The sequence below is a fragment of the Heloderma suspectum genome, chromosome 7, assembly GCF_057233095.1.
Source record: "Heloderma suspectum isolate Gila_16-S chromosome 7, 16-S_ref, whole genome shotgun sequence".
NCBI lineage: Eukaryota > Metazoa > Chordata > Lepidosauria > Squamata > Helodermatidae > Heloderma > Heloderma suspectum.
The window spans coordinates 87,178,433-87,202,810 of record NC_139464.1 but is presented as its reverse complement, the minus strand read 5'-3'; the positions used below and the strand labels follow the sequence as shown (position 1 = coordinate 87,202,810).

General features: G+C 42.3%; 1 protein-coding gene across 2 annotated transcripts in view; it reads right to left on the bottom strand.

Annotated features, from left to right (window-relative positions):
• The window catches only part of KCND2 (potassium voltage-gated channel subfamily D member 2), a 438,337-nt gene that overhangs the window by 4,831 nt on the left and 409,128 nt on the right, over positions 1–24,378 (bottom strand). For both annotated transcript variants that reach the window (XM_084810849.1, XM_084810850.1), the window contains exons 3-6: positions 17,932–18,094; positions 6,146–6,244; positions 3,531–3,626; positions 1,780–2,027 (exon numbers count right to left, since the gene is read on the bottom strand). In XM_084810849.1, the coding sequence (XP_084666975.1) occupies positions 1,780–2,027; positions 3,531–3,626; positions 6,146–6,244; positions 17,932–18,094 (606 nt within the window). The remainder of the gene's footprint in view (positions 1–1,779; positions 2,028–3,530; positions 3,627–6,145; positions 6,245–17,931; positions 18,095–24,378) is intronic.

Here is a 24,378-nt window from a genome sequence, read left to right as displayed (position 1 = left end):
GACCTCTATGGTCCTCTAGGTCCTCTAGTCCAAAGGATTGCTTCCTTAAATGTAGAAGTGAAAGGAAGCACGATTTCCACTTGTGTCTTTGTACTATTCTGCTACACCACAGTGCCACCTAGAGGTTACATAGCAGAAAGGCAGGAAAGGAAATGCTCCTTGTGTAGTGCTTGGATCTCAATTCTGCCACAAAACTGAAAGTAGATACAGTGTATTAAGAGCCGATTAACAGCCTTGTGTAGAAAAGTCCTAGTTACCGTCTGCATTTTAGGTAACTGTATTTGCTGTTGAGAATAATCCTATGTTACTAACAATAGCCATACCAATCTAGATACCTTTTATATGTGTACCTCATTTACAGACATATGAAGTCCCTCTGCCCACAAAACCTTCCCATTCATTTCAGTGGAGGGACACCATATATTGGTGCAAAGAAGTGCTTGTAAGGAACAGGGGCTCCATGGAAGTAAATGGGGCAGGTCACACACACAAGAAATCTTTGTGTGCATGTGAATGCATATAGACAACATGAGCTGAATATGTTGAGTTGGATCCAGGACCTGCCTTCCACAAGAGGAAGAGCTCCACACATGGGAGGTCCCTCTTCCTGAGTTTCGGGGATCCCCCTCCCCCATACTACAGATCATCCCATTCAGCAGGATCTCCCGAGTCTCTGTGTAGCATTTTCAGGCAGGAGGAGGAGCTGGTGTGGGAAAGAAGGGCAGAGAATCTGCTTCAACCAGTGCAGTTGATCCAGCAAGGGTGAATTTGCACATCACACTAAGCCACACTGAGATTAAGCTGCCATAGGTTGGTTGGTTGCTCACTAGACCGACAGATGATCGGGGACTTCAAGTGGATGGGGGTGGATTTTGGTGCGCTAAATTAATATTTTGATTGTTTTGTAGGTATTGTTTCAATATGGTTCAGAGATTCCATCCGACCAATTTACTGCACCAAAATGCCTTGAAAGGTCAATGTATTTTGAATTCACCATTAAAAAAAGTCATGTCAATTTAGTTCCAATTATCCAACATCTCACAATGTAATTCACTTTTGAAGAGGTATAATCATCATGGACTACAACTCAGGGGGACTTAATTCTTAGTCATGACACACATTCAAGTTAAGTAAAGGTTAGGCAGGTGAGAATTTTCCAGTGTATTAGAACATTAATTGGAAATATTAAGTACTGAGAGAAATACTTTAAACCCACTCCCACTTGTTTTGTCATATGGGATCAACTGGTGTGCTTTCAGTCACAATATGAGTAAATTGCTGTCAGTACATTCAATATTCATCTTACACGGCAACGTTTTCCCAATAAGATCTTTTTATGGTAACTTTAATCAGAGTTGTTTGCTGTGTTATCAATTATCATCTGTCAAGAAAAAGAAGTATGGCTACGGCTTCTGAATAGCTATTTGGAAAGTTATTGTCCCTATTGAATTCGTTGGTGGCTTCAGTTCATGGGTGGTTTTCCACAATGGGAAGACAGAGTCAGAAAGTAGCTGTCAGTAAAGCCCACTTTACACAAATGGTTTGCCTCGATATTTAATCAACATTCATTCACTTTTACTCTCCCAATCCAGCTCTCCAAAATCATTATTTTCAAGAATAGGCAGCTGTGTTCCCTGTAACATGGCAGAACACAGGCTACTAACAGAAACAAAGCAAACACACACACATATGGACTGAAGCTTCCTGCCAATTCTTTGCCATGGGCATGTGGGAGCAGAATGTTATCTCTGTCTGGAATCATTTATAAAACTGTAGTACCTGTTAGACAGAGGTGTCCTTTCCATGCACCTGATCTGTATGGTACTGAGTTCTTGGACACTACTTGGGCGGCTGCCAGTTACGTTGGTGTTTGGGATGCGGAATGTCTTTTTATGTCGCCGTGAGCAGCAAGAGCTTGTCACTCCTTGTTGGGAAGAAAGAGAAGGGCTGTGGCCAGACTGTCGGTTGACAGTAGAAACCTCCATGCAGCTTTCTTCATAGGTTTGTTCATCCACAAACTCGTGATTCTGCTCAACATGATTTAGAAACAAAAAGCAGCATTAAGGGTTAAAAAAACCCCATTTATAGTAGTCCAAGGTGGGTGTTAACGCTTACTGTCCAGGCTTAGGGTTCCAGGTCACAGAGAGGCTTCAGTGCATATGGTTGTACATACAGAAGCCCCCCTTTGTGCAGACATCCTTGCAGAGGTCATGGGGAGAGGTTATATGAAGTACATGATATCAGGATGGAGCTACCTGGCATTGTCTCGCTCCTGGCTCACATGGTCAACTAAAGAGTAAGTGTACTGCCTGCATAGGGTGAGTGTTTTTATTGTATTGTACATTATTTTAATCATAGTTGCACACCACCCTAGGGTCTTCAATGATTATAAGCTGTGTCCGAATGTTTTACTAAATAAAAAGGAAATAAAATGATGTTGAAAATTGGCCATGATAAAAAGAGGGCTCTTCTTAGAGAATAATGCAACTCATTCCTGCTCATATTTCATTGGAAGTAGTTTCTACTTTGTTTATAACAGGCTACCTTTTAGGACACCTTTTAGCCCTTACAAGGCAGCTCACAACAATATATACAAATATAAAACACAATAAAACCTCTCAAATAAGGGTGAATGGTGTTTCAGACTGAAGTTTGTACCAGACCATCTTGATGAAGGATAGAAATACCAGCCAGATTTTTTTTAACCCTTGCCCCCTCAATAAACCTGAAAAAATCCATACAATTTATTATTACATTTCTATACCACCACATTGGCCAAAGCTCTTTGGGTGGTTCACAGTACTTCTGTGGATTCAGTTTTTTGAACCTAACCCATCCCCTCTGCCCAGTAAGATGCTAACAGGACTGTCATAGGGAGTTTTAGGTATTGGTTCAGAGCTTTGGTGTCACATTCCCAACAGTCACCATTATCTTTGTACAAATGTCTATACTGATCTCCGACTCCTCTCACCACCACTTTGGCATTTCTTCTTGATGTCAGATAATTTTTGAGGATTAAAGACTGGGAATGACAAGTCCAGGATTAGAAAAAGAGCATGCCTGAGCAGTTATCTCCTTTTGCTGTACACTTCCTACTAGTGAAGTGCATTTTAATGTTGCATGCCTCCTTGTGGGGGCTCCTGCTCTGAAAGATGGCCTATAAATATTTTAAATAAAATAAAATAAAAAAGTCCAGGAAAGGAAGTCAGGCATTACTACAGCACCCTGTTGTCATGACTTCCTCCCCGGCACCTCTAACAGAAATGATCTGATCTGGCTGTTCATTTGTTAAGCAGAAAGAGTGACCACTCAAACCCAGCTATATTCTCAACAGAGCGAATGAAGTCTCAAATGAGTCCAAATTTATGTCACCAAAATAATTTCAAAATACTGTCATTTCACAAAATTTCTCTTCATAAGTATGATGAAAATATACAGCATCAGAGTAAGTCTTAACTTAGGGCATCAGTAAACCAGCACCATATTTTTTTTCCACAGATCACAAGGAGGTGGCAGGTTTATTGTCTTACCGTGGTTTTTTCCAGACAGTGAAGCAGGTGGTGGTGCTGGATTTCAAAGGAAGAACCAGATTTGCTAACAAAGACCTCTTGTTCTTCACCACATAACTGTTAATACATTAAATATTATATTATTCTCATTTGTGAACAAAAATGGAATTTAAGCTAGGTTCTTGATCAAAGCACATCTTGGCTGACGTAAAAAAACTACAATGCTTTATCATGGAAATACTGGTCAGTATAAAATATAAACAGTTTATTCGGCTTTTTTTAAAAAATCCCTTTTCCATTTTTTCCCTGAATGACTTGATTCACACTGCATTTCAGCAAATGTTTTTGGACTTAAGTTCAAGCCAAGCCAATGCATTTAAGCCAATGGCTGGTTTGCCACAAAGTATCACTATGGTCGCTTCATCACTTCAGTCACAAAAGCAAACCGACCATCTCAAACCAACTCTTAAAATGGATTCATCTGTTTATAACAGAGATTACTGCACATGTTCAGTTTATATCAATGGGACTTGACTAGCTGGAAACAAAGCCCTATGAGGAGACTCTGCTTCCCCCCTCCCTTGCTCACCAGGCAGTGGGAAGGGAATAAACAGGTCCTTTGTCTTTCCTCCACCCCCCCCCCCCAAACAAAGCCCTATGAGAGACTGAAAGACTGAGAGACTGAAAGAACTGGGCATGTTTAGCCTTGAGAAGAGAAGACTGAGGGGTGATAAGATAGTGCTCTTCAAGTACTTGAAAGGTTGTCACAGAGAGGAAGGCCAGGATCTCTTCTCGACCATCCCAGAATGCAGGACATGGAATAATGGGCTCAAGTGACAGGAAGCCAGGTTCCGGCTGAACATCAGGAAAAACTTGCTGACTGTTACAGCAGTATGACAATGGAACTGATTACCTAGGGAGGTGGTAGGTTCTCCCACACCAGAGGGATTCTCTGACTTAGATTCCTCCATTGAGCAGGGGGTTGGTGTCTTATAGGCCCCTTCCAACCCTACTATTCTATGATTCTATGAAACACAGCAGTGTAAGTGATTCAGAGGAAGCAAGTTATGCTTACGATCTACTGGACAAGTTGAACACAACTAATTTAAGTGCTACTGAATGAATAAAAACCATGTCAGAATAGTGATCTAACACCATTTTCAACTGTGCCAACCTCTACCTCTACAAGCATATCAAAGAACAAGCAGAAATTCCTAATGCTCCATAGCTTTCCTGAATAAGTGGACCCCTCAAGGCTGGGGGGCAGGTGGGCAGGTCGGAGGGAAACAGATTTGCACCTCTTGGAAGAGGTCATTCCTGAATCACAAGACTGCTACTCTTGGTGCAGATGATGTCCCCTCTTGAATTAAATTGGCAGCTTAGTCAACTAGCTCCCCGGGTCAGTCAACGGGTGCTCATACATTAGCTTGGATTTCTGCTGTGTTACACCTATTGCCCCAATTGCTTCTCTTGTCCTTCATGCACTGTGCAGAGCAACAAGTAAACGGCAAGAGAGCCAACAAGGGCCAGTTCAAAAGCAAATCACTTGCAAGAGAGACGTTAGCCCTTTTCAGGTGTTCACAATGGTGTTAAAATCAATGTGAGAGGAGAATGAGCACCCTAACCCCCTCTTCTCCTCCATCGTGTTTGTGTCCTCAGCTCATGGAGAGGAGAGCCACCTGTATCTGTGGAGGCTCTCCACACAAGCCAGAATGCTGAAAAAATCAGAAACTCGAACATATCTTTTGATTCAAACATATCTTCCTTGTAGAAGAGATCAGATGTTATCTGGGACAAAAGCTGTGACTCCCTCAAAATCAAAGTTTTAGTCCAGTATGAAAAGTGGTGGAGATCAGCAGGCTGTTTGGGCCTCCTTCTCAATGCTGTGTGGGATTTAAGTGTCATTTACAGAGGACAGTCCTCCATTTGAATAGCTGCCAGAGGACTGTCCTCTAGTTTGAAGGCATCCTCTATTGGAAGGCCTGTCCAACTGAAGTTCAGTATCAAGATGAAGAACCACCAGAAGGGAGAGCCCAGGGGCCTTGAAGTTGCCCATCAACACTTCGCACCTGGAGAGCAGAGTAAGTAGGCACACAGGTCATCTGACTAGAGTCTTCCACCCTGGTCAGAGGTATGGTATTTCTGTTTAAATTATAATAATCCATTCTAAATGTGCATCTATACATATAAATTATAACAGAGAATGTTTATGAAAACAAAGGTCTTCTTTTGTCCTTTTTGGGGTGATGCATAAGAGGCCAGCCTAGTGTTGGTACGGGTGGGTGACCAGGGGAGCTGCTGTGGGGAAGGCAGCAGCAGATGACTGGATGGTACATTGGAGGCTTGTGGGAGAAAGGCTGCTTTTGGAGCTGAACAAGGGAAGGCGCTTCCCACATAGAGACATCGGTAGACTTGTGTGGGCCGAAACAGCAAATTGGGCCCCAAGGAAAATCATTTTGCCTGGGCTGGCTTCTCACAGGCCCGTAAAGTATGATGACCCCCCCCCCCTTCAGCCTAAGGGCAACTGTCATGGTACATTTGGAGGCAGATTGACTTCCTCTGGTGTGGAACAGAACAAGGATTGCTGGGCTATTATTAGAGAGTGTTTTTGGATTTGGAAAGCACATGCTCATTACCTGTTGCAGCTGGTTACTGAGTAAGCCATTTCTTTTGCTCTGCATGTAAGCATTTGCACTCCCACTCTTTGCCGCATGGATCCTAGCAAGCCGGGCTTTCTGTGTTGGGGGGGGGGAACCCAGAAAAAGAAAGAAGTGTTACTTCCCTTTGTATCTATCAATCATTCTTCTTTCAAAGAAAGATAGTACAGCTAATTGGAATTACTTCTCTATGAATACCAAGCTCCCTAATCACAGAAGGGAGTCTTTCAACTGGGCCATGTTTTCACATTTATAATGCACATGAGAGAGAAGCATTTGTTTCTCCTCATGCATCAGCCCACCAGAACAATGAATGGCGTTTGAGTCAGTGTTTACACATATTTCTACATTAGACATGTTGTTTCTCCATTTCTACTGTCAGTGTGATCGTGCCACTGCTTGTACGTTGAGGTCAGGAGTGCTGCTTTCATCTCACATTAATTACACCATTTCTGATTCTTCCACTAAAGGTTCCTTTAGAGAGAGAGAGAGAGAAAGGACAATAGACCAAGAGAATGTGTAGCTGTTCAACTGCTGTGAATTGTCACACATAATTGCTCAGAACATTCTGAGTTGTAGAGGAACATCTGCGTAACACAATGAGATCTAAACCGGTGGCTCTCAGTTTATTTGAGTGTTGGGACTAGTAACATGAAAGCAGTACACACTGTGGCCTGGTTTATGTTACTTTCCTTGGATATGCTCCAGGATGTTGAAGAACAAACACATTTAGATTTCAATAGCCTACTTTTAATTGCCATTATCAAGGGAAATTAGTAATTTCCACTTTTAAGTATTAGCAACCAGAGCAATAATTTAATACATGAAAAATATTCTCTCTTGTCATTGTTCCAGGGATCAATATAAAGATGTCCAGGACCCAATGGCTGAGAAGCAGTTCTTGTTCTCTTCCCAAGTTTCTTATGAAGAGCTTAATGCTTCACTTGATTGACAACTGGATCCTAGCAAGAGCTTTCACATGTTGTTACAGGTGCCAAGATTGGAAGCAACAGCACTGTACCCTGTTTCACACGTCTTCATTCTGTAAAATTCAAAAGGGGGGCTTGTACACCTTTGTTACATAATTGCACATTTGGGGGTTTGTTTATTTTTTTAGTAAGACATAGGAGAAACAGTTCCTTCTAGTATATAAATAGTATTTTATTTTAGACATTTACATCAGTGTCTAATATTCATCCACCCTGAAGAAGAGTTTGCTAGTGCAAGTTTGTTACAAGCTACCATAAGGGGTGGTAGGTAGGGTGAGAGAAGGGGAGAATGTTCCAGAACAAAATGAGATTACCAAGACACACTTATCACCTTTTGAACTGGAGGGGCGAAAAAGGTGGCAGGAGGACAAGAGGAGGGATGGAGAGGGCTTGATTGTACCATGAAATAAGCAGTAGTGGCAAAGTCCCAGAATTAGTGTGAAAACTCTGTCCCCACATATTTTGTTGCACTGTAAATTTGTCTTCTCCAATGTAGCTTTGCTACATTGAGCGTAGAGCATCAGGAGAGGAGAGAAATCTGTCTACTCCACCCTCCATCTCTGTCACCATGGTATGTTGGCCCTTTGGATTTGTAATATTCCCAAAGACTATGATGGTAGGCCTTGAGAAGAGTACAAATCCTTGAGAAGAATACAAATCTAGAGATGGCGGAGAAATCCGCCATGGACTCCAGTGACCCCCGGACTCCCCCCCCCCCGCCACCCCATGAAGTCCGGAAGGGACGGACCCTACCTGGTGCCGGCCAGTCTGGGTCCATCTGCTGCCGTCCACAGCCATCCGCTGCCGGGCTGCAGACGCAAATGGCATCCAGCATAGCAGACGCCATTTGCGTCCCTGCCCTTGGCCGTGATAGGCTACATAAATATTTACGTAGCCTATCATGGCCAAGGGCAGGGATGCAAATGGTGTCCGCTATGCCGGACGCCATTTGCATGGCAGCAGACAGAAATCTGGCTGCGGACGGGAAGGATTCTGGGGGGAGGGATGGATTGCCTCCCCCCCCAACGGATGCCCCTGACCGGACGGGTGAGTGGGGTTCATACACCCCTATACAAATCCCAAGGGCCACCACACCTAGGGATGTAGGGATTGTGTAAAATCCACTCCATCTGTGTTTCACAGATTGTCAGATGCCTTTCGTTCCATCATGTGCCCATCCACAGAATCAGATTTTCTTTTAGCTTCCTAATTTGCACAAATTCATAAGTGTGAAAATGTGCAAATTCCACTCAAATGTGCATTTTCACTCTTTAGCCTATGGGGGAAATGCACATGATTTTTGCCATGGGGGGGCGTATTCTTCTGCAATGAAATTTGCACAGAATTTGGGAAAGTTAGAAAACTGGTCCGCACGTCCACAGAATCAAACCAAAAGGGGGAAAGCTGGTCCACTGTGGAATCCACAGGTCAGATTCATGAAAATCTGAACTCATTTCGTTCCATTGCAGATTTCTCTGACATCCCTAACCACACCTTTCCTCTTGACACACTGCCACCCAGCACACTATGGTGATAGAGAGGGAGGGGGAGAAATGATAGAGACCTTCACCCTTTCCCCTTATTGATGTGGTTGTTCTCCTGCCACTGTTGAGTAAAGCAAGGAGGAGGATACTTAGGAAACTGGCCTCCCACACCAAAGAACTCAGATAATTTCCAAATCAATCCAAGGCGAATGCAGGAGTGCTCACCTATCTCTTAAAAATCCCCAATACTTTGTCTCAAAAGGGACTTTCTGTACTGTGTCAATAACAGTCCATTCTAACAGAGGGAAGGAGCAAAGGCTATCTGTAGCTGTTGTATTACTATTGAGCAGCCAGGAACTAATGGTTTTTTATAACTTCTATCACCAGGCTTGATGGTGTCAGGCTCATAATGTGGGGCACGGTAGCACTAGGTCTGAGATTCATTGCTGCCACTCCTGAAGTCCCAGAGTGGATAGGAAGGTCTAAGTGGGCTGTCTCTCAGGGAAGTGGCCACTTGCAGTGCCTTAGGGATAGGGAGTCCCAAATGTCTCCAATTGGGCTGAGGGTCACCATAGGATTCTGCTTTCTCTCCTGTGCAGAGGTGATCTTATCAGGGCTGAAGTATTAGTCCTGCTGGGGCCTTTCTGATAGCTGGTTACATTGATTCCCTGCTTTGCATTGATCCCACAGATGGAATGCAAGCTACTAATTTTAAACAGAGTTTAAGAAGCAATAAAGAGTCAATGAAGGTAAGTCTTTAGCTTCATTCTATATCTCTTTTACAAGTAACGTCACTCCAGGGATTTTGTAGGCAGGTCTCAGCAGACATACAACACCAGAGGCAGCCAGCAGCTTCAGGAAAAAAAAAAGTCTGGGCAAACAAGGGGCTAGAGATGGGTGGGAATTTCTTTTTGTTCACATCTTCCTGCAAATACACCTAATTCGCACTCCCCGAACCAAAGCACAAGTTGGAACACATGTTCCAAAACTGACGTTTTTCCAGATGTTGAGCTAAAGTTCAGCAGCTTAAAACATGCAAAAAATGCATATATTAAGAAAAATGCACATTAAGGAAAACGGTGCACAAAAGCACGTTAGCATGTCAGGGGAAAATGTGTACATTTTAAAAATCCATATATTCAAGAAAAGTGCTCACAAAAACACTTTAGTCTATGGAGAGAAATGTGTAAAATTTCAAAATGTGTATTAAAATTGGAGCTGTGTACAAATGGCTGCTCAAAATTCTCCAGCCTATTTTTGGGCAGAGAAATTGGGGGACAATTTCACTGAATTTCTCCTAGAGGAGGAGAATTCTCCAACAATTTCTCACAGATAGGGCTCACTATTGGAAGGGGCTGTAGCACAGGTTCTTCCTTTTTCCTAAGAGTTTTTGGTTTATTGCACTGCTTTTGAAGGTGGCAATAGCATCAACTGTGTTGAGGCTTCCACTTTTTTGAGGCAGAATTTTGAATTTCTTTTGGTGGTATTTTTGAGCTTACCTAATCACTGAGGGGTGGCTGAGGGTGCTGTGTGTGTTTTCTCTCTCTATTACATATCTTTCCATTGCTCTGCAACGTCTCAGGCCACCCGCACTTTCTGAACTGAAAAAGCTCCATGGGAGGAATTGCCTCGTAATGTCTTCCTCATGATTGCTTTAACTGAAGTGTGTGAAACTGAAGAGGCTACAGGCTGCTACAGAGATTATTGTACGATGACAGACAGGATGCTCATGCACACTCCTCAGCCATCTCACAAGTAAGGTAAGCACAAGAACCCCAAACCCAATCCATGAGAAATTCTCCATAATTTCTCCTCCTCTGAATTTCTTTTTGAAAGTAATTTCTTTTCTATCAAATTAAATGAGAATGGTAAAAAAAAAAATGGGAGAAATTTTCAGGACAGTGCTTAGTAAAATGCAGAAATGCACAAAAGTATGCACAAATGTATGCACAAATGTTCAGGGATTTTTCCCTGAATAAATCACAAATCAAGGTTGAAATGGGATGGAATGAATATAGGTGTGGAAATCTATTGGGCTTGCCAAAAATGAACTTGGTAGATTCTCCCATTCCTAGAAATGGCAGGGTAAATTTGGCAGAAGCTGCATATTTCAATCTTCCCAAATAACAAAACGTCTATATATTTCATTCTGCAATTCTAATTTCAGTTGGGTGGGGAGAGAAATACAACTTTTAAGGCGGACATTTGCCACCCTCCCTTGCTGGCACAGCTTATGAGTGAGCCAACTTACTCTTGAAGAACAGGACAATAAGAAGCCGAACAAAGAAGACTGCAAAAAGTCTGAAGTGAAAGTGTCGGCTCCAGCTTCTAAGATGTGCAAATTGAACAGTGGGAAGTCAACATTAAAGATTACAAGCTCAGTTAGAAAGAGACAATTTCCTTAGGATCAAATACAGCCTCCCCTTGGTGTCCTGGAATACGAGAGGTTGTACCTTTCTGTAGTTGGTTTTATGGCAAAATCCCATAAGGAGGATTATGCAAATTTGTTGGCAAGCTTAAATGAAATACTTTTAATACATGAAGGAGAGAGGAATGCTTTCTAGCCCAGGCCAACTCATGAAGCAAGGGGAAGAGGCATGGCCTGAAGTTTTGTTCCATTAAGATTTAAGTAGTAAGAGCCAATTGACATAATTAGTAATGTGATAAATCTGGCCTGAGTTTTAAGGTGCACTCAGGATGAGGAATGCCTGGCTTGGCAGTAGTACATGTGGAAAGTATCTAGGTGGCTTAGTGGGATGTGGCTGCTAGAAAAGATAATGCAGTCTTAGGCTGCATTAACAGAAGTGTAGTTTCCTGATCACAAGAAGTAAAGTAATAGTTCCATTCTATTCTGCACTCGGCAGGCCACATTTGGACTACTGTATCCAGTTCTGGGTGCCACATTTTAAGAAAGATGTTGTCAAACTGGAGCATGTCCAGATCAGGGTGACTAGGAGAGTAAGCAGTCTGAAAACCAAGTCCTATGAGATACAGTTGAAAAATGTGGGTATATATTTAGCCTGGAGAAAAGGAGCTTAAAGAGTGACATAATAGTGGTCTTAAAATATCTGAAAGGTTGTCGTGCAGGAGATGGAGCAGACTTGTTGTTCCAGAGGGTAGGACTAGAACCAAGGGCTGGGAAGTGCAGGCAGCAGGTTTTGGTTAAATATGAGAACAAACTTTCTAATGGTAAGAGCTGTTCGATAGTCAAACAAGCTGCCTTAGGAGGTCTCAAGGCTCTCCTTTATTGGAAGGATTTAAGGACAGGTTGGATGGCCACCTGTCAAGGATGCTGTAGTCACATCCTGCATTGCAGATATGGCATTGATCAGGGGGTTGGACTAGATGATCACAGGACGATAGACCTCTATCATCCCTTCCAATTCTATGATTCCATGAATCCCACAAACATTTTACCTTGCAGACAACTCAGTCCAAAGTGCACCCAAGACAGCTGAGAAGATGATGATGTCATCATCGTCGTCGTCGTCGTCGTCGTCGTCGTCATCATCATCATCATCATCATCATCATCATCTTACCATCCTGCCATTTAACAGCATTCAGAATCTGACACCTGAGGCAAAAGCCTCATGGTACCTCATAGTAGTGCCAGCTGTGACTGACCCAGATATGCCCAACCCCATATTGTCACCAACTTGACTCATGTGAATGTGAATTGATCTTAAGAGTCCACACAGATTGGAGGTCAAGTATTTCCCTACCCACTATAGTTTATGTAAAATCAAAGTGAGAAAGAACAGCATGTTTCCTAGTAGGCCCTCCAGCGCTTTGTGGCATAGAGCCCTCAGCAATATTAAATCTTTGCAATGCGACATTAATGGCAGGTGCAATCTGTGGGCAATTCGCTCTTTTCTAAGCAGCGTTCCAAGCAAATACATGCCCAGTAAATATCACTTAGTTGCTCTTGAAATTACTCCTGTCATTTTTTTTTCTTATGCTGCCAGTGCACTACTAATCATAGAACAGGCTGCCAAAATTGAACTTATCAGTTACTGTTCATATTCAGCTGCTTTTGACAGAATTCACTGGGGCGATTTAATATGTTTAGTCCCCAAGAGGTGCCAGGTGGAGAATGGATGGTTTGTGTATGTCATCAGAGAATGAAAAGAACTGTATTTTTTCCATTAGCATCTGCCACCTGAGTGTTTTGTCAGGTGCAGTGGAGGGGTTTCGGCTTTGATTTAGCCAATGCAAAGCACTTTTCCTTTTTGTGCAATAGGAAAAAAAATCCGCTCAGAACAGAACAGGGACTACTGGAGCAAGTCATCTCTCTTTCCTGTGATGTTTTCCATTTCTTCCCTTAATCAGTAGAATGCTGACACTGTGTAAAGGCAGCTGTGTGTCTTGCTGTCTCTGGAGGAATGGCGGAATAACTCAGATTAAAGGTTCTTTTAGAGTTTTCTCCGCACCTCCAAAATTGCCGACGCTAACCTGGCAAATGGAACTTTCTGGCAACTCATGCCCTCTCCCACAAAAATGTCTTACTAAATACATACCCCTTTTGTCACTGCATACACTGATGTTTTTGACTGAATTTGTGTACTGAGTATGTAGTGAATCCAATTATATCAAGCTGGCTGACCAAAAATACAATCTACCTCACCAGTCCTGGCCTTGTTTTTTTCACATGAGGTGAAGAGTCAAAATGACACCCCTCTCCCACTCAGTTCTTTAATGACACAGCGCTGGCATCTGGAAAGCTGAACATGGCAATCCCTTTTGCATCTGTTGCCTGATACAGCTACTTCCTCTTGCTTCATGGTATGTCTGGCCCCAGAACCTTAATAGTGAACTTGAGGTCACAACTTTCCTAACTTATACTGAATTTGGAAACTCTAAAAATGTTGGTGTTCTGGGAGGAGCTGATACGTGACAAGTATGAACATATTTCTTGGCTTGCTGTCAAAACGCTTCTCCTAAGATTAATGCTGCCAGTAGTGCCAGCTCTAGGCTTTTGATGGACCTTGGGCAAGACACCCTCCCTCAGCGAGTCTACCTTCTCACTGCCGTTGTCACCAGCTGTTGTCGCTCCTCATTCTCTTTCTCATCATTGCTACTGTTTGCTTTCTTGAGAGGCAGAGAGCCAGTCGGCAAGTAGGCCCTGGCACCTACGTTCCTCCTCCTCACCTCCTCCGTTGTCTGGCCCAGAGTGAGAGGCAGGTGAATGAGCAGGTTGCAAAGGTGAAGCAGAGGAACAACTCCAGGGGGCACTTGTCTGTGGGCCCCTGTGAGACTGTGGACACTCAGCAGGTGCCCAGCCACACCAGCATTATTTTTCTTGCTCATATGTTATGAATTCTGTGTCTACTTCATAAAGCAGGGGTATTTGTATTCTCTGAACAAATGTTGGGAAGCTTGGATATCCAGTAGATACATGTTGGGCCCAGAGTATCTGGGGGTATTTATGTTATTTTCCCATCATAATACATATGTACATCACCTTCAAAAGCCCCTTGTTTTTCTTTAAGTCTGTGTGTTCATTATTAGATTTTTTTTCTATGTTTCAGAGGACAAAGCCCTCCCCTCCCCTCACCACCCCAGTGATTGAAGTTTTTTTTAATAGCTAATCCTCTTAACGAAGGCACTATCAGATTTTTATAAGAGAGATTGATTTGATTCAACATGAACAGTATTGTACTCAACTGCTGTTCCTACAAGACTAATTGTTTAGGCAGAAAGTATGAAAATTTGCTGTTCAGTCTCAATTTTTTAAATCTGAAGTATAAAGGTAAGGGAAAAACTTCAGGTTGTCTGCTGGATTCAAGGAAAATGGATTAAGGCTGCAATCCTATACTCACATACCTGAGAGTAAGTCCCACTGAACTCAATGGTGCTTATTTCTGAGTAGACATGTATAAGATTGCATCGATAGGTCACCTCAGGTTTATTAACAGCCCATGGACCTTCAAAGTCCAACATCCTGGTGCCCCAGTATCTGATTCCATACAATGTGAGGGTTGGGGAGGGGAATCAAACATACTTTCTAACAATGTTAGAAAAGCCTGCTAACGTTGTTTTGTTGCTGTTGCTGTTGTTATTGTTATTAATATTATATAGATTATTATAAGACCTTCCTGGAAAGGGAAAAGTCAAAGGACAAATAAGTCTGGTTCTTTCATCTCTATATAAAGTACACATCAATAACACAGGTAGTAACTCTTTGCTACCACAGAGACATACACGATTCACATATGGGATGCTATTAATCCTCCATCCAACATCGTTAAAGGGAGGACATGGAAGCAAGATAACATAACATACCCTACGCTCAGCATACAATGTCCTCCTCTGGGTGCCTCCTCCAAGGGAGGCTTGGAAGGAGGCAACAGGAGAGAGGGTCTTCTCAGTGGTGGCCTAACAACTGTGGAATGATCTCTCTGACAAAGCCCATCTGGTGCCAACATTGTTATCTTTTTGGTGTCGGGTTAAGACCTCTCTCTTTTCCTAGGCATTTGGTAGCATATGATGAGTTTTTAATCTGTCCTAGATTTGTCTTATTGTTATGGATGATTGCTCAATGTTGGTTTTAGATATATGTTGTCTTCATGTATACTGTTTCTTTGTGTGTTTTATGTAAATGGTTTTTAAACTTGTATCGTGTATTTTCAATGGTTTTTCTGTAATTTATTGTAATGTTTTTAATCTCTGAAACTACTCAGACAGCGTCGGCTATTGGGCGGTATAGAAATGGAATAAATAACAACAACAACAACAACAACAACATAATTGCTTTCCTATATTTTGGGACAAATAATGACCTCAAGTTAATTAGCACAGACTCGTTGCGAGTCCATATTAGGAACCCCAACATGCAATGGGGAACAAATCTTCTGGGAAGATGTTATGGAACTATTAATAGACAATATTAATTGGGACAAAACAGATAAAGGACCTATATTTTCAAATACAACAAGAGCTTTAGGTGGAGGCATGGTGGAGCCATGGTGCTCTTGGTGCGGGGAGCTTTCCCTCCACCCATTTGTGCGTGTGAAATTCCCATGCAGGGGGCGGGCGGTCAAAAATAGAAAAAAGTTCTATTGGAGTCAATGGAATATTTTCTTTCTTTTTTTTAACCCTTTGCCCTGCAACCATGCACGCTAGACAGAACGTTTATTTTGGCCCTTAATTGATTATTATAAGTGTAAAATGTAAAGCATTTTTTCATTTAGCTGAGAATTCTGGTGTCCTTTGTGGGGGTTTCACAGAATTGTTCGCAGCATGATATTTTCGCAACTGGATTTACTTAAAAGCTCAGATAAGGTATGAATTTTACTAACATTTACAGTGTTGTTCTTTTGTCTATTCATACAGTTATGGTACGTGACTGATATGGCTGGTTCAGTTATCTGAGGAAAAGCTATACTTAAGCTTTTATTCTATATGGAAATGTAGATCAGGCTCTTTGCTTTCTCCTTTTTCTTTTCTCCTTATTCTTGTCCTTCTCCTTCCTTCCTACCTTCCTTCCTGTTCCTCTTCTTCTTAAGGTGGGATTTTTAACCCACCTTTCAGGGCTCACTGCCTGCACAAGGCAGCTTGCAAGACTCTAAAACACACAAATGATATCCTCACACCATGCTTAATCTACAAGTTACATTTATGTGCCCATTATGGAAGTGCAATTTATTATATAATGAAGTGATTTTAAAGCATTACTCTAACACTGGGAATATTTTAGGAAATAAATAAATAAATTTTATTTTTATAATTTATATACTGCATTTTCCATATAAGTGATATACGATATATCCACTTATATTCTGCATTGGCCAAAGAACCAGGCGCAATAACCCGCCCTCCTGCAGGTTCTATAATCACTACAGAAATAAAACAAGAGATGAGGAATAAATTAAAGCAACATAAAGCAAAGATTGCTAATAGATCACAATCCTGTGAAAGCCCTGGTATAATAATAGGGGTGATAGTCACTTTTCCCATGAGTTCCTAGTCACTGCACATTTTATTAAAAGCACCCTACTAGACCTCTCCAGGGAATCAGGGTTTATGTGGGTTGTTAATTAAAGTTTCTTGTGGCATTCAGAGTAAAATTGATTTTTGCTGATTATGAAGAACACTGTTATTCATAATTCATTGTCTCTGCTGAGATTAAACATTTCATGAAGTCCCATAAATGGGTGAATGCACAGATGGAAGGAAAGGATGAGAAAAAAGGATTATTATTTGTTTCAAAAAGGGGACAAACACTGGGTTGTTTGGGACAATTAATATACGATGCATTCAGCAAGCCAGTTAAACTGGTAGATACATTCCATATAAGCTAATTTAACTGGCTGAAGTGCACCAATGCAGTCTGATACTATGTAAGTTTACTCAGTACTAAATACTACTGATTTCAGTAGGGCTGTCTCACATATAAGCTCAAGCAGATTAGTCTTTGTGAAGTGCCTTGAAACCTGGCAGAATGAAGGTAGTGTATTAGTATTTTGAATAAATGAGATGAGATGAAATAAAACAAAATAGGATTGCAGCTTTAAACAGATTTTTAGATAAAGGCTTAATATTTTATTGCAAACCCCAGTTCCATCCCCCCGAACCTTATAAGATTACAAAAAGGATACATTTGCAGTTTTTGAATTTTAATAATACACATTCAAATTTTATAAAAATCCATTCAAAATCATGTTAAAGTATTTTGTCTATTAAAAATAAAAGTCTTGTCTCCACAGATTTTTATGGCATATGCTCTGGCCTCATTGACAAATATTATGGAACAATAGGACACAGATCTTCAATGATTCTAGATGTACGGTTGGATTCAGAGATGTCCTTCCAAAAACGGAAGGGCTCTTTTGATTCATCATGGAAGGCTCTGCAGTCTAACAAAGACTGCTGCTGGAGGAAGGGGGGGGGGATTTTCCTGATTCCCCCTTCCCCCAGCACCACCTCCCATACTTTCTGTAAGGTCCCCCGACCGCCCAGAGCAGATATTTGGGACTTTGTAGGGAAGGAGGAATCAGCAAAAATCACCTCTCCCATGCCCCACTCCAATGGGGGCATCCCTGGGAACTCTGAATCTAAGCCATATACTTTCAGTCATTCACCAGACCAAATAACCAACCAAGAAAGTAGTTATTTCTTTGGGTTGGGGGGACTGAAAAATAGCTTCAAATAGAGAAAACTATATAAAGGTTCTAAAGTTATAATATTTTTTTCTTATTAATAAAGATAAATTCACTCGGATAACATACAGCGTACATCTTGTATGTATGCCATACCAAGCCAGAGTGTGTGGAATGGAAAGGGGGGGCGCACCTTTTGTGCCTTGCGCTTATCAGCTCGTTGATTCTGGTGGTAGATGCGACTGAAGTTGGAGACAATGACTGGAACTGGAAGAGCAATGACTAAGACCCCACTCAGGGAACAAATCGAGCCAAATATCTTCCCAACTATTGTCTTCGGAACCATGTCACCATACCTGAGGTAAAAAAATAAATAAAATTAAAAATGTGAGCTATATTTCCCCATATCTTACCTGAAATGCCTACAATAGTCACAATATTATTTCATTCATGGTCATAAATGACTTTTTATACGTCACATCGCTTGCTTGTGTCAGCAGAGTCTCAGGTTTCTGGCCCTGAAAGTGGTGCTGGTAGATTCACATCATATCACCCCAGCATGTTCCACCTGTGACATTAGCTTCAAAACTTATCTGCATGCTTCAGCTACCCCAGTGAGTACCTAACAGTGTGGGATGGGAAGCCATTTGAAAAGATGGTGAAAACCTTCTTCCAGATGGAGAAAGCCCTTAGGGTTGTATCCAGTGCTGGCTCTGTTAACAGAAAGTCTTCTGCTTGTACAAGGGGGGACAAAAGGGGTCCCCTAACCTCCAGGAGCAGCTTCTCAGAAGAGGGCTGCAATAGGTAGGAGTGATCAGCAAAGATCAGGTGCCCTGATTTGTGCAAGCAGAAGCGCTTTCCATAGCACAAAGCCATCCTTTGGTTCAACCCTTTGAAAATGAAGAGTTTCCCTGGCATTATTAACATTGCCAACGAAAATCAAGTATTGGAGTATTTTCCCTATGAGGAAAGGCTGAGGGGAAATGTGCTGTTTAGTTTATGGAAAAGGTATTTAAGAGGGGGCAGGACAGACATGATAAAGGTTTATGCAGTGGAGGCTGGTGGCTCGATGTCAGTGGGGCGGGGACTCCACTCTGGGTTGGGTAGCTCCTTTACTGTTGTAACTAGTTCTGACTGAAACCCAGAGGAGATTCACCTCCCCACTAACATCAGAGCCACCAGCCTCCACTGGTTTATGCATGGTGCAGAGAAAGTGGATAGAGACATTTTTCTCTCTCTCACTCTTAACACTAAAATGTGGCCCATCTCATTAAATGAATTAGCAAATTGATTTGGTAACACAAAAGAAAGCATCACGCACCTTGAAATTTGGAATTCCCTGCCACAGGCTATGGTGATAGGGATTGGCTCTGTGGCTTTCAAAGAGAAGCAGACATATTTGTGGAGTCTAGGCCTATCAGTGGCTATCAGCTATGAAAGAGAAACAGAACTTCCTGGCCTGGAAACAGTTGCTGGTGGAGCTGTCATGACCTATCTGAGGGGCTTTCTGAAAGCATTCCTCCAGCCACTGTGGGAAAAAGGATGCTGCAGAAGATGGACTCTTGGTCCAATCCAACAGGGTTCTTCTCATATTCTTAAGGGCTGCTTCACACAACTGCCTTCCCGTGTGAATAGATGTTCCCCTGGGCCCTGGATTCAGCACCAGCTGGGTAGCTCTGGCAAATGACTGAATTATAATTTGCATGCAAAAGGTCTAGGGTACAATCCACCACAGCTTTACATAGGGCTGTGAATGACCCCTGTCTAAAACCCTGGGGAGCTGCTGCAGTCAGTGTAGAAAATACTGAACAAGATGGACCACAGGTCTGGCTCTGAATAAGGCAGTTTCCTGTGTCCCTGTTTATCTATTTTAAATGCTACCTTTCCTTTCGTTACCTCAGAACAGCATGCGAGGGGATCATCCCATTTATCTTCTGAAGGTTATGACAGAGATTGTTGGCCGGAGAGCTGTCCAAGGCTATTCCGTGAGCTTTGTGGCTAAGTAAGCATTTAAAAAGCTCTTTAACATATTAGTTCCATACTTCTTTCCAAAGACCAGTTGATGCTTTTGTAACATACCCGCATGTTATCTATTTGACTTGGACATATTATAAGCCAACGCAATATGCCAGTTCTGCACTTAAACTGAGATCAGCTTCTGTGCTGCTGAATCCTGAATCAAGATAATTGCTCCAATCCAACAAGGGAGGGCCCCATATGTCAGCCGCCTTTCCTGCTGTGGATACAGATAAGGATGCACCTCCCACTGGTGTCATAATGGTCATCTGAGCCCTACTGAACAGTTTGGGTGTGGCTTTTGCCCCATCTAGGGCCATCAGTTGTTATATGTCACTAGTTGTTACATGTGACATGGGGAGTTACCGTAGCTCAGGGGTGGAGCATGCGGTTTGCATACAGATGGCTGCAGCTTCGATCCCAAAGCATCTCCGGTTAAAAGGATCAGAAAGCAGGTGATAGGAAAGGCCGTTATCTGAGACCCTGCCCTTGAGGGTCCTTGGGCAAGACACCTCCCTCAGTGAGTCTCCCTTCTTACCACCATTGTCAGCAGCTGCTATTACTCTTTGCTTTCTTTCTCGTCATTGTTTGTTTGACTTGCTTGACTTGTTCTCATTTGTTTGATTGCCAGGCCAAGAGCCAATGAGCAAGTAGGCAATGGCATGTACTGCTCCTCCTTCTCACCACCACTGATGTCTGGGCCAGAATGAGAGAGGCAGGTGAACAAGCAGGATGCAATGGTGAAAAGGAGGGGAAACCCCAGGGGAGCTCTTGTCAGTGGGTCCCTGCTGGGGTGTAGGCCCTCAGCAGGTGCCCAGCCATGCCTACTCTTGACACCAGCCCTAGAGTAGGTGGGACTGGTCTACATGGGAGCTGATGCAGCATAGTGGCTAAGAGACTGAGCTATGAATCTGCCATCAACTTAAAGTGGCCTTGGGCAAGCCACTCTCCCCCAGACTCAGTTTCCTCATCAGATATAAGGGGGATAATAATACTGGCTGACTTTATAGGATTGTTGTAAGGATTTCAACTAGGCACCTAGATAATAGCATTGGTACAGCACATAATAAAAGTATTATTTGTAGATGGACAAATAGTCTGACCCGGTATAAGGCAGCTTCCTATGTCCCTAAGTCACAATCCCAGTTTTCCCCTACCTGGTGCTCTCCAGATTTTTGGACTACACCTCCCAGATTTTTTACCATTGGCTACACTGGCTGGGGCTGATGAGAGCTGAAGTCCAAAACATCTGGAGGACACCAGATTGCAGAAGACTGGACTTTTCTCCCTCATCTATGTTCATTTATGCAATTAGCAGAACAGCATTTAAATTGACTGTTGATGGAATGTATTATCCACATGGAGCTTTATTTCCATTCAGGCACCCTTCTCTTTCACAGAACTCACACCCAGTTTTCACTGAAAGCAGTGTACCATATTCCTTGATGTAGGAATTGAATTTAAGATGGTTTTCTAAACCTTTTAATTTTTTTGTTTTAACAAATGCACAATGGATGCTGCAAAGAAACTCCTAACACTTTTTTGCTTGGTAAGCATTAGGAATGAATCCAATTTATCAATGAAATAATAAGGCCAAAGCGGGTGGGGAGGGAGAACCCAACAAATGTGCTGCAATAATCTGGCAAACCACTAGAGGGCAAAAAACACCGCTGAAAAGGCAAAGAGAATATAGACGGATAAAACATGTCATATTTCACACCACAAGACGCAAATGTACCCAAACACGTACAGAGATACCCTCCCTTCCAGTTCAATTACATTCTCTCCACAAATGCTATACCCATGTGGGGTTTCTTGTCTAACTTCTGCTGTGCTTGCTGAAAGAGAAAAAGATGGTACAATGAATTTTCTTTTTTACAGCGTATAAAAAGGGGATTTCAGAGACTGGGAAAGGAAAACAAATAGAAGGTCATTGAACCTGACAGTGTTCCTTTTAAAAGGCAAGGTCATTTCTTACTAATACATAAAAAAATGAAAGGCAGCAGTAATCACAGCCACAGATAAATTAGAGGGCAAAAAATATATATCAGATTTTGCAAGAAAACGGAATGGGAACGGAACAAGCCAACGTATTCTAATTCGCATTACAGATTCTTCCCTGAAATAGAGAACCTTTGGGATGAAGAATTCACAAACAGTTCCAAGGTTGCTATAAGGTATCACTAAAGCATCTTCTGCACCTTCAAGGCTAACAACTGTATTGTGGCATAATATAAAGTTTTGTGGGCTACAATCACATTTGTCAGATGTATAAGTGATCACCAGGCAGGTAGGTGTATGTACCCTGAGTACAGAGAGAAGAAAATAAGGGTGGGGGAAAGATTATTTACAAGAGATAACTGGGGTGGGGTGGGGAGGTCAAAGTTCTGGCTTCAATCGTTTTTTGGTTTATTATTATTGTTACAATAAAAAGGCAAATATAAATACCAAAAAAGAAGAAGCCACAGCAACAATCTTTAATCAAGGTACAAATAAATGATCTACTTCAGGTGTGGGAAACTCTGGGGGTCAGATGGCTGTAATGGCCCTGAGACCCCACTGGGGGTCATACACTCACTTCCTCCTGCCCCTGTGCCACTGGATTTGCCACCAAAATCCAGCAGTGTGGCATGGTGGCAGCACCCCCCCCCTGTGATTTTGCTGTAAAATTAGGTGCATGCTCCTCACGCACCTTGTCTAAAAACAAAATCACCACTTTTTTGCTGCTGCTAATAACAAATAAAGGGCTATTTCTGTTTACTGTTTTACACTTTTAATGCAAGATGCCCTTTTCATATTTTTATGCTCAGCCCGGTTCCGGAGGACAAGGTGGAATAAAAAGCAAAAATAAACATGTCAACATTTATTCACAAAAAGCCAAGCAATTAATCTCGAAAATGAGGGAAATTCTCCCATGCTGGCATGTCTCACGGTACGTTAAAGAAACCAAAAAGCAAGCAAATTGTTGGATGCTTTCATTTTGGAGGTTGGCTGGAGAAAAGACCATTAGAGAAGAATAGGGATGGTCTGAGTTGACACAGTGGAACAAGAAATGCCAAATATGAAATGATATTATAGAGTTGTCAAATTATGTTTGACAACTGCAAAAAAGGCTGCTTGTCTGAGGAAGGTGCAGCAAATTGTTATAAAACTTTCCCTATAGTGTCCAAGCTGCTTGGTGACTAAACACTGGCAAGTGGACCCTAATTAGTTATTCATTTCAGCACTGCACACTACAGTGGATGATTTAAAATGCCACTGGTAGCAACATCAAGCAGCATTTTTGGAAGCACTCAAGCGTGTGCCAAATGCACATGCGCCTTTCAGTCTTGTCACTTTCAGGTTTCCACCACTTGCAGTTTTCATTCCTAAGTGAGCCAGATTCTCCTCTGTCCACCAGTTCCATTGTGCACATGGAACGTGGTGTGATCAGGAGCTTGTCATCCTTATCACATGTAGGAAAATCCGTCATGTGCAATTATGTGTTGGAGATGATGGGCTTTGGATTCTCAAGCTCATATGGAGCTTTGCAGTGGAGCCATGCATAGCTTTGCAAAGGAGCTCTGGAGAACTGCTGTTCCCACATCAATTTCGTTTTTTGGGTCATTGGCTGGAGTTATTCTTTAAACAAAAAAGGGAGATAAATTATTTTTATTTCCCAGAAACCAGCCAAGAACATTGCTTTGAAAAGAATATATGGCGCAGGTGTGGGGAACCTGTGGCCATCCAGTTGTTGTTGAATTCCATCAGCTCTCATCAGCCCTGTCCACCATGGCCAATGGTCAGAAATGATGGGAGTTGTAGTCCAGCCAGTGGCAGCTGGCGACTCCAGTTTGAGAGGGGCTGTGAGTCCATTCAGGGTTTTAGTTACCACCAGCCCAAACTCTATGGCTCTATCCAAGGTGCTGAACAGTGCTATCCAAGGTGCTGAAACAATTTTGGGGATAAGGTTCAGCACCTTGGATAGCACTGTTAGAGTTTTGGCTGGTGGTAACTAAAACCCTGAATGGAATCACAGCTCTCTGGAACTACATCTAAAGGGTCACCACATCTAAAGGGTCACCACATCTAAAGGGTCACAAGTACTCCACAAGTATAGTGAGACAGAGGCATAACAGAAAAGGTGCCTGCTTTTGCCTTTGTGGAGAGAAGTTGGCATCAAAACTATTTTTGACATACATGGACTGCTATAAAGACAATTCAGAATGCAATCCTATAGATGTCTGCTAAGAAGTAAGACCCACTGAGTTAAATGGGCCTTATTCCTGGCCAAATAAATATAGGATTTATTATATAGGATTCTGGCTACAGAATCGGACTCAAAGAGTGCTTATCAATGGGACCTTCTCAAGCTGGGGAGAGGTAACGAGTGGGGTACCGCAGGGCTCAGTCCTGGGCCCAGTGCTCTTCAACATTTTTATTAATGACTTGGAGGAGGAGGTGCAGGGAATGCTGATCAAATTTGCAGATGACACAAAATTGGGAGGGATAGCTAATACTTTGGAAGACAGAAACAAAATTCAAAGTGATCTGGATAGACTGGAGTGCTGGGCAGAAAACAACAGAATGGCATTTAATAGGGACAAATGCCAAGTTCTGCACCTAGGAAAAAGAAACCAAATGC